This window comes from Glycine max, chromosome 5, assembly GCF_000004515.6.
Source record: "Glycine max cultivar Williams 82 chromosome 5, Glycine_max_v4.0, whole genome shotgun sequence".
Lineage (NCBI taxonomy): Eukaryota > Viridiplantae > Streptophyta > Magnoliopsida > Fabales > Fabaceae > Glycine > Glycine max.
In genome coordinates, this window is record NC_038241.2 from 32,416,080 (window position 1) to 32,427,497 (window position 11,418).

At 32.9% G+C, this 11,418-nt stretch overlaps 1 protein-coding gene and 1 long non-coding RNA gene across 2 annotated transcripts; one reads left to right on the top strand and one right to left on the bottom strand.

The window, feature by feature from the left end:
* Positions 1-209: 209 nt before the first annotated feature.
* LOC100794098 (katanin p60 ATPase-containing subunit A-like 2) lies at positions 210-8,560 on the top strand. The gene is made up of 11 exons (XM_003524754.5): positions 210-459; positions 827-997; positions 1,086-1,141; positions 2,474-2,539; positions 2,682-2,789; positions 4,343-4,409; positions 4,926-5,010; positions 5,645-5,805; positions 7,011-7,112; positions 7,789-8,011; positions 8,207-8,560. Exons 1-11 carry the CDS (start codon positions 421-423, stop codon positions 8,338-8,340), a joined length of 1,212 nt encoding a protein of 403 aa, XP_003524802.1. The 5' UTR covers positions 210-420; the 3' UTR covers positions 8,341-8,560.
* A 1,438-nt stretch (positions 8,561-9,998) lies between these two features.
* Positions 9,999-10,754, bottom strand: LOC106798902 (uncharacterized). Its single transcript, XR_001388569.3, has 2 exons — positions 10,383-10,754; positions 9,999-10,221 (listed from the first exon to the last, which is right to left on the bottom strand). It is a non-coding gene; the product is annotated as an uncharacterized lncRNA (long non-coding RNA).
* Between the last annotated feature and the right edge of the window lie 664 nt (positions 10,755-11,418).

The following is an 11,418-nucleotide window of genomic DNA, read 5'->3' on the forward strand; positions in this document are numbered from 1 at the left end:
TAGTTTGAGATTCGGCGTGACTTATCTATTTGATTTGTTATTTTAATTGTGATCGACCAACTTGGGGGATCAGATCAAATGATAAAAAAATTGATGGATTTTTTAAAAATAAATTAATATGAAGGTAGAATTAGGTGAAAAAGGAAACAAGACCGTTAATAATTGAGTTGAGACATTAAAAAGAGTAAGATGAGGATCTATGGTGCAGACCTTTTTTTGTAACATTTATCACACGTGGTTCACTCTCCCCTCAAATCTTGCGTACTATTTATTTTGCTTTTATTAAAAAAAATTATAAAATCATTTCTTCTCTATTCCTCACACTCTCGAGAGCCCGACGACAGAGTGCAGCCTTGCTTTGCTTCGCTGTTGATCCATTCTAGAGAGAGAAACACTTTTTCAACTCTCTCTCTCTCTAAGATGGCCGACGATCCAATGCCCACGCGCTGGTCTTTCCAGGTTTCACTCTCTGTCTCTCTCACTAGATTTTTCTTTTTGTTTTCGGTTTTGATGCTACGAATTTCTGCACTGCATTTCGCCGATCCCTGTAGAACGAATTGTTACGGTGTGTTGAATCATCGTGCGTAACGGAAGCAGGATTATTTTTTTCAATTTTAATGTTTTCGTCATGAAAATAGAGCTGTTAATAGTTGCTCGGATCGATTTTATTTTTTTGTTTTCTTACTAGCTTGTAGAAATTAATAGAAATTTAACTTTGCTTTTTTACATTGTTTTTTTTTTCTTTTTGGTGTAGTTGATTTTTGGGTTGGACTTATTTTACTTCTAGTGCTGAGAAATTTACATAGTTTTTTTTTTGGATCTTCAGGACTTCAAATTGTATTATGATGCTAAGTTTGGTAGGAAGAAAGTCGCGGAGAATGGAGATACTGCTACTGATAAAGCGGTCAGCAATGGAAATTCAGTGACAGTGACCATTGTGTCCAATGGCAACAAAAGGGCATCGGAAATGGCTGTTTATGAGCAGTTTCGAGGCGAGGTACTGTGTTTTTTCTTGCTGAACTGGTCTTTACACTTTACTCCTTCAATTTTTGCTGATTCGTGCTTCATCATGCTTTGTGTTTCAGGGGCTGAATCAGATTCACACAAATGGCTTTGTGCCGACCATTGTGGATGAAAGGCCGTATGACTCTTTGATCCATCACTTTGTATTTTTGGACTTTGTTATTACCACATACTCACTTTAAAAGGGTTAAGTGTTCCTGTTTTTCTGTGAGAATCAAATATCAATTAAAGAAAAACAGAGAAGAATCAGTGTTAGCACAGTTGAGTTGCAAATTAAGTTTTGATTGGATATCAAGTAGCTAGTCAACCAAGATGCTGTCAGTTTCAATAATTGAAATTATTTCATTGACTATCCGTTTGAAGTTGATTAATTAGGTAATGATTGATAGTGGTGTACTATATTGTGTATGTCGCTATAACTTATAAGTCAGTAGTATGCTACCAAAGTGTATGCGACTGTTAGTGCTAACAATGGAAATACATCTTGCTTAAGAGGACACTATATTCATCAAGCGTAGCTTGGGCTATATGTGTGGTAATCTTTGTGTTAATTGCAGGTAAACTGATGTGCATGACACCCATAACGTAAATTTTTTTAAAAAGATTCATTGTCATGTGTAATTTAACTTTGTGGCTGACTGCAAAAACCTTTTTATATATTTCATACGGTAATTTTAAAAAGGCGGGAGATACAGTCAAGCTATCTAGTTCTTGCCTTTTGTCATGTATTGAATGAAAGAAACATAAATTCTTATCTAATAAAGATGCCACTGGTGAAATTAAAACTAAATAGAGCAATTTATTGGAATGTTAAACGTTATTTGTATCACAAACATTTAGGATGTTATTCATGATTGATTGAGTAGATTAGTTCAACAATGGTTGCAGTCCTTGATACTCAAAAGTAGACATAAAGGATCAGAAAATGAGAGGATCAATGAAGTTTCTGTTTTCTTTCATAGTTTCATTGCCTTTTGAATTTGCTGAGACTTTAGTCCATAACTTTGAGGTTTTTACCCACCTTAGACATAGAGGAAAGAAACAGACAATGCCATGAAGTTGTACATATTTTAACAGGCATAACTGATATTAATCCTTTGATATTTACTCACAATTGTAACTGTTAATACTATCTCCTCTTGAGTTCTTTGACTATAATGGACTATGTGGAAGATAGAGAAGGTGTTACCAACTAAAGAGAAGAAATAGACAATACTATACAGTTTTGCATCTTCTAGAAGTCACAATTGATATTGATCCTTTGATCTTTAGTTCTCGACTCACAATTGTAACCACTAGTAGTATCAACCTATGAGTTTTGTGACTCTATGTGACCATGTGGAAGATAGAGAATTTATTCATTCTAAGAACTACTCATAACTTAGAATATGTGGAAGATAGAGAAGTTATTCATTCTTGCTTCTCAGATAATTATCCCTAACATTTTCAGGCAGAAGTCTTTGCTTCCACCCTTTGAATCTGCAGAAATGCGAGCTTTAGCAGAGAGCCTAAGTAGGTAAATTTTCTCTCAATCTCTTCAATACCTTGGATAGAACCAATGACTACATGGAGAAATTATTTGCATGTTGGTCAAGATTTTCATGTGATTCTATTCTGTAAGTTCAATTTTCTTATATGTTTGTCATTGCACATCTTAGGGATATCATTCGTGGAAGTCCAGATGTGAAGTGGGAAAGCATCAAGGGGTTAGAGAATGCCAAACGTTTATTAAAAGAGGCTGTTGTGATGCCGATTAAGTATCCCAAGTAGGTATCACTAATCACTACTGAAAACTTTCTACACATAACATTCCTTAGAGCTATCGATAACCATTTTGGTTCACTTCTTGTCAAGATATTCTTGCTTATGTTACTGAAGATCTTTTAATTGGATGTTGCAGATCATTTACATTGATCAATGAATAAACTAGTGTTTTTAATTTAAGAAGAAAGCAGGGATAACAGTAATATTAAGATTAACTTTCTATTAATTTAGTTGAACTGTATAATGGTTTACATACTGCTTTAGTTTTTGTAAGCAATATCTTAAACCAATATTTTTTCTAGATTCTAGATCTTTCCTATTAATATATATTTCAAGATGTCAACTGGATGGAATATCTTATATATAGACAGCTCAAGCTGGATAGTACAATGTTAAAATGACACTGGAGGAACCGGTGAGGAGAGCAGACCGTGTGGTTTTTAATCCTGTAAAATGGGGTTGAGGAAATTATTAAAAGTGATCTCATGGTGAAAAATATCTTTTAAGAATTTGGTTTTTGACCAAGTCCAATGACATCATGTGATCCATTCAGCCGATCTCATTTGATGGGATAAGGCTACTGTTATTGTTTAAGTTATTTTCTTTCTTAATATGTTTCTGTTCTTAGTTAGGAAATTTTTTCTCATTTTAAAGTCCTTGCATCAAAGGGAACAAAAAGAGGTCTAGGTGACTCACGTGTTTAGGATTAGACATGGTAACGAGACAGGGTGAAGACGGACATTGCCTCCCTAGTCCCCGATTCTGACTCCCCAACATATCCCCATACCTGTCCCCGATACACGATATCCAATGAGTTAAAATTTGTGACCCCATCCCCATACCTGTTGGGTATTGTGTATCTCCATCCCCGCACCATTCCTGATTCAGATTTGTAAAATAAGTTTTTCTTTTTGTAAAAAAATTATATTAAAAATATGATTTTATAAAAAATAAATTATTTGTTACACATTTATTTTTAACTACTTATATATCTATAAATTCATTATAACACATTTGTCTACAAAAATCGTTAAGAAAAGAATATTAAATTATGTAAAAATTCTAAAATAAAATTTATAGGTAATAAATAAAATTTTAATAATTTTATCATCGGGACGGGTATGGGTACGGGTACAGGGCGGGTAGTGACATCCTCATCCCTGACCCCGACCCCGACCCCGACCCCGATTAAAAAAGTCGGGTAATGTCCGAACCTGAACCCATACCCAGTTAATTCGGGTATTTTTTGTCAAAGTCGAGACGGGTTCGGATGGATACCCATGGATACAGGTTTCGTTGTCATGTCTCTTTAGGATGCTACTACTTGTTTGAAAATTACTAAGAAACCTAGCTAGTTTACATTTTATGAAAGTCTTTGAGATCTGTATTCCAAGCTCCTAGTAATGCTAAAAATGGCCGTATCAAGATATTGTCCTTAGAAATGGTTATCTGATTGATTTTATAGACTTGCATATGTGCTAATAAAAGGTTACTAGAGAAGTAGAGATATAGAGTGAAATCTTTTTCATGGTCAAGATCTTTCTCATTTGTCTAGGTACTTCACTGGTCTGTTATCACCATGGAAGGGCATCCTCCTTTTTGGCCCACCGGGGACAGGAAAGGTTTGTATTGGTATTGCATCAGAAACATTTACAGCGTTGCCTCCTTAGTGTCATTCTGAAATTGTAAGAGAATGTTATTCTGTGTGTGCACGTAAATAAAAGGCTTAAATATCTTTTAAGTTCTTGCAATTTAGTGCTTTTTTGCTTTGTCCTTGCAAATTATGTTTGTTTTGTTTTTCCTCCTTATGACGTTTTAAATAACGTTTTTTTTTTTCACTATTCAAAGCATTATCTAACGTGTTTTAAGGACTAAAAACAAATCAAATATAATTTGTAAGTATTAAAAACCAAAAATAATTTTGCAAGGACAAAAGGCAAAAAAACACTAAATTGCAAAGACCAAAAATGTATTTAAACCCAAATAAAATTACAAAATCAAAAATAAATTCTGTTGGAAGAAATATTCAGCCTTTCTATTTTCATATTTTAATGATTGTGAATATAGCAGTTTCTTTTTCTTTTTTATTTATTTTGAATAATTAAATAACTTCCTAACATTTGGTTTGATTGTTGTAGACAATGCTTGCAAAGGCAGTTGCGACAGAGTGCAAGACTACTTTTTTTAATATTTCAGCCTCATCTGTAGTCAGCAAATGGCGAGGCATGTTACTTACAACTTTCTTCCCCTTTAGAGTATTTTTCTTTTGTGAATCTTAATCTAGGAAACTTAGAAGTGTTTATTTTTTATGTTAGTGTATATTACTTTTTTAAAAGAAAACAGAATAAATCTCTATCTGGAAGATGGTATAACTAACTATTTTTCTTCAAATACTATGATGCTAACTACCTTGAATCTTGCCAATTGATATAACCCCTATTTGGTTTGGAAAGGTCATTTGTTCAACACCCTCATCCTGTTTTACTTAGCCAAATAGACACAGACATACACAGCATACATCTTAAAACAATAGTCTATTATCAGTCAGGGGAGCTTAAAACAACTACTTGATATAGCATGAATGACTTGGATTAAAACAATTGATTGCATGACTTAAGTGATGTTTAACCTGGACCATTTGCTATGTTCAGCTTCTCTCACATCTCATTGTAAGTCAAAGATCTCAAAGATTGAATGCGCAATAGATATACATCAGTGGTCGCATCACTCGCATGTTAGTTAGTTACCCATTAGTTCAATAGTTAATTACATATTTACAATATATCAGTTAGTTTAGGCTGAATTAGTGTGTTATTTTGTGAATACGTACATTTACAAAATTTATTTTGGACTGCAGGTGATTCAGAGAAGTTAGTGAAAGTGTTATTTGAACTTGCAAGGCATCATGCACCCTCAACAATATTTCTTGATGAAATTGATGCAATCATTAGTCAACGTGGTGAAGCTCGCAGTGAACATGAAGCAAGTAGACGGTTGAAAACTGAGCTTCTCATTCAGGTGGTGCTTGTTTCTTACATTTTGAACAAACTTTTTGTAATCATCAAGTTAATTTACTACACCAAGTTCATACTATCTAAAACAAAGCAATGGTACACTCAAATACAGTGGAGATATTGAGTGACTGACTGAAACCTGTTTTATAAGAATGAAAATAGAACATCTGAATAATCAAATAGAATGTTTTCTGAAGTGCTCCTTTAGCTTCATTTAACAATTTAAGCCTATTGACTTTCCCTTTTTTTATAAGAAAAGGTGAAAGAAAAGTAAAAAATAACAAATTGCGGAATCATATGATTCATATAGGTGATACAGAACTACTGATTTATCCATTGATTGCAAGATTCATATTTATTTTGTTATTCATCACTTAAGAGTCGCTAGTTAGTTAGCTAGATTGAATTTAATTGTGTGATTTGAATCATGAATTGTAAATTTCTAATAACTATGTATTTGTTAGAGGAGAAAACTCTTGAAGAGAAAAAACAAATATCTTCTTAAAAACCATTAGTGCTTCAATCATTGTGTAAATAAGACGCCCTTAGTAAAAATGTCCATAAACTTGAAGATGAATGTGTCGTATCATCTGTTTAAATAAGCAATAATGATAAAATCCATATTATTAAAATTTCAGTACTGAGGGCGAGCCCTGGTGCAGCGGTAAAGTTGTGCCTTGGTGACTTGTTGGTCATGGGTTCGAATCCGGAAACAGCCTCTTTGCATATGCAAGGGTAAGGCTGCGTACAACATCCCTCCCCCATACCTTCGCATAGCGAAGAGCCTCTGGGCAATGGGGTACGAAGTTTTTTATTAAAATTTCAGCACTCCAACCTATTATGTCCTTCCTATTTTATTTTGCACATAATCCTGTATTTCTTCTAGTTCTCTTGCAGTACGCAGGAAGATCTTAAACATCTCATGCATAATTTGAACAGCTAACAAAGATTGGGGACAAATTATTTCTCACAAATATCCAGATAGATAGTTAAAATTTTTCTTTTGCAGCTATCATGACTTAATTATTAGTTATTTGAGTTTACCATGATAGTTGGCATTTGAAACCGTGAAAGACTTTTCATTTTACTTGGGAGCTTGTGTCCTTTGTAAATTCAAACTCTGCATCTTAATATGCTTCTCATCAATGGAGTGACATATGTCTTCTGCTGTGCTTTCTCAAAAATTAATCATTTGGATTAAGATTGCAGATGGATGGTTTGACAAAGACAGATGAACTGGTTTTTGTTTTGGCGGCAACAAATCTTCCCTGGGAATTGGATGCAGCCATGCTCCGACGTCTTGAGAAGCGTGTATCCTTCAAATATAAGCTTTTGCATAGTAGTGTGCATGATAAATGAATGGGTCAAATTTTCTAGTCCTCTAAATGTCATTTTACTTCATTGGCCTGGAATTTTGGTCTTGACGAAGAAACATGCATCATTTGTTAGGTTTCAGTTTTTTTTGGGGAGCATAGAATAAATTATTAGGAATATCACCTCATTGCTCATGTTTCCTAAACTACTGGATTTTGAATTTTTTATTCTTTATAAATGAAACTGGCATTCCATCTAAGATGCTTGGGTTATGATCTAAAATAACAGCAATTATTATTTTGGGGTTGAATTTCAAGTTGCATTTTATTTGTAGCCCGTATAGACATGCATTGCTAGGCTAAGATATGTTTGTGAACTAGGTATGCTTGAAGCTCGTTGTCTATTGAGCTTTTCTTTAATTATTAATTCAAGATGTTTAGGACGTACAGGAGTTTACATTATTTTAATCCATTTTGCAACATAGAATTGTTGCTGCACCGTACTTTGTTTTTACACCCTTGGATCAGCAAATTGATGATTATTCCCTTTTACTATTGAGAATAGATCTTAGTTCAATGCATATTTAGATGATGCCCAATAAGCAATCTTATCTTGCAATTGAAAGCTCTCAGTCCTTTTCTAATGGTTGTTGTCCTTGACCATAAATTGAAAGATCCTTGTACCACTTCCAGAACCAGTAGCAAGAAGAGCAATGTTCGAGGAACTCCTTCCTCAACAGCCTGATGAGGAACCGATCCCCTATGATATACTGGTGGACAAGACAGAAGGATATTCCGGATCAGATATCCGATTACTCTGTAAAGAGACAGCAATGCAACCCTTAAGACGCCTAATGTCGCAACTTGAGCAGAGCCAGGATGTGGTGCCTGAAGAAGGTAGGTTGTTTACAAAATCTAGCCGTAATACAGTTGCCAAAATAGGTCTACACAGGAACATTGATAGTTGCTTCTTTTATGTAGATTTTTCAACTATAAGCTATTTTCTTTAAACAATGTGTTAGCTTTTTTCTTAAACATATACTTGAGTTTAATTTTACTCCTCACAAACTAAAAGTGATCATTGGGTTACAGAGTTGCCAAAAGTTGGGCCAATCAAATCTGAAGATATAGAGACAGCTTTAAGAAACACGAGGCCATCTGCTCATCTCCATGCCCACAAATATGACAAGTTCAATGCTGATTATGGTAGTCAAATACTACAATGACAAGTTGTAATTGTTATTGTAAGGTCTTCCACAATTTGATTGGCATATAAAATTACTGCTGTAAGAGTAAACTTTAAAACATTATTTTGGTTATGCAACATTTTTGCATTCGTTTTTCTCCATTATTAGTACTAAGTATTTTTACATATCTAAGTAACAAATGCTTGTGATTATATTTTTAAATTCACTCATTATTATATTCTACATGAAAATATTATCATGACATATTGCAACTTCTCCCCATATGTTTCTTTTACGCAGTCTATTAATTGGGAAATGAGGACGTGTTTTCACGACTGGTGTTCAAGGTATTTTCTTCACTAACGAAAATTGAATGTAATTTGAATTTAACATGTTAAATATTCGATTAATCCAGATCGTTTTGTTAAATAGTTTAAAGTTAGGTTTGATTATTTGAATTAACTAATTTTGCTTTGCATTATTGGCATTAATAGCTGGTGCATACATTAGATAACAGTAATTTTATTTATAACATTTACTTAATGTATTCCTACTTATTATTATCTTACATATATTATTCATCTAACTTTAATTTTCAATAGCTATATTTTAATGATCACAATTTTTAAAAAAAATATTTTAAAATTTTAATCATTTTTCTAAATAAAATAATTTCATTAGTATTTCTGTATAATCCATTGTTAATACTAAACATTCAAAACATAAACGAGACATGCATGTATTATTTTATTTTTATTTTTTAAAATAAAAAATTTTAAATTTAACCCGTTTCAACAAATAACTTAATATTAAAATGTCTTTATCCCAACTCAATTTAAATATATTAAGTGTCTTGAGTTGATTCATTTGTACATTTATCTTTGGACAAAACTCTCCGCTATATCATTTTTGTCATTGTTGAAACCAGGTGAATCCAACCTAAAGAAAAGTAAAATAGCATGTTTAGAGAAAAAGAGGAAATAGCTTGGGATATTGGCGTAAAATATTTATTAATTTTATTAATAATTAATTTATATCAAATAATTTAATTTATTATCTTTAATGAGATCTTTCTTTTTAATTATATTTTTTTATTTACAATATTTAAATTTGAAATTTTACTTAAAAAGTATGAATCTATTATTATTTGAACCAATAATTTATTAGAAATTAATCCATTTTTTTATGAGAAAATGAGTATAACGATATTTAATTTTCAAGCTTGAAATAAAATCAATATTCTCCAATTTTATTGACCAATATTAGAAAATTTATTCAATGACATTCAACACACAATGACTGCTTACCCAAAGTAACGTGCTTATGTTCAATCAAAACAAAGTACTAAATTATATTAAAAAATGCTAGTTGATTTCATATCGTTGGTTTTCCCTCACCTGCTCACCATACAACTTATATTACTTTTCTTGTGGAGTGTAGTCATTTTGTCACTTACATCAACGGCATAGGTTAAAAATTACTGACGGGATTTAAGTGTAAAATTGAAAGAGACAAAAAGAAAGAGAGAGAGAGAGAGAGAGAGAGAGAGAGAGAGAGAGAGAGAGAGAGAGAGAGAGAGAGAGAGAGAAAACGTGATGCTGATAAGTAATATGTTACAGTAAAGAGAGAGAGATGAAAAAGCTGATGTAGAGTTGAGACGAAAGAAAAAAATGGATGGACAATGATAATTTTCTTAGGTTAAATACATATTGTTCATTGTAGGAGTATCACTATGTTACAATTTTTTTTCTTACGATACAAAACACACAACAAACGTAAAGACAAACAAATAAATTAACGAATACAATAAACAAATGCACTAGCTGTTGTATATATATGCTCCGATCCCTATATAGTTCTTGCTTCCATATTTCACTAAACCTTCTAACTCCAGTACTGGTCCAACTTATATACGTCAACCTACAAAATACGAAGTTAATTAATTAAAAGTGCATATAGGCAAACAACTTAATTGTCATCGTTATAATAATTTGGATTTTGTATAAAGAGGTTTAGATATATTATAGCCATGATTTCTCACATCTTAACTTTTACACTCACTTTTATATATAAAAAATTACCTGTAAGAAGACAACAAATATGTGGTGTGAAATCATTTTGGCCTTCTAGCAAAAACCTGTTGGGTAGTGGGTAACTTAGTCCCAGTTTGAGGTTTGGAGTTAGGACCCTTGGGGGGTGGCCTTGTTACAGGGGCAAGATTATTCTGAATGCTTATCTTTTGGGAATTCATTGTGCGATCTTGTTGATTAACTGCTTCAGATTGGTGCTATGGTTTTGTGTATTTTAATGTTGATGAAATGTGTATATATAGGGAAAAGCTTGCCTTCATCATTCTTTGGGCATGGAACTTACCAAGTGTTCGCATTGTAATATACGTAGAAATTTCAGCTATTTTTCTTACGTTTTTACAAACTTTGAAATCCAAGAGTTTGTGTGAGATATCATATATATGTAGCTAGCTTGCTGCACAAGGAAAAATCCGCGGTGAAAGGGCACCAATTATGCTTATGCCGACCTTGGCATGTATATTTAATTAATATTAATATATCTCAGATATAACCAACCGCGGCGAAAAAACTCAAGGTCAAAGCTTCTTTTTTTTTTTTTATTAATCAGAAAGATACAAACACAAACCAAAACACGAAAAAACAAAAGGCACTAAGGTCAAAGCTTTTGAACTTTGATATCGCGATGCATTTGCGTCTTCATTTCTCCTTATTTTCACTTTTCACAATTCACATAAGAGACGAAGTCTTTTTTGGTTACACGTGAGAGACTATGTCGAGAACGTTTAACAGACGACGTGTCACAGTATTAGGTCCCTTTCGGAGTGGTTACTAGTTTATAGAATTCAGTTTTCAAAATCAATTTTTAAGACAAAATACAACAAAATGGTTTTACACACAACCTTAATTTACACTATTACCACCCTGTTACTGCCACCACACTCCCTCCGCCAATGCCTCCACCGCCACCAATTCACTATAACCATTTCCACCACCACTACACTGTGTATAATTTGATCTTTATTAGAAAAAATTAAAATTTACACATATGACCCATCATGTTTCCTCCTTTAGGCGTATCTCGACTCAG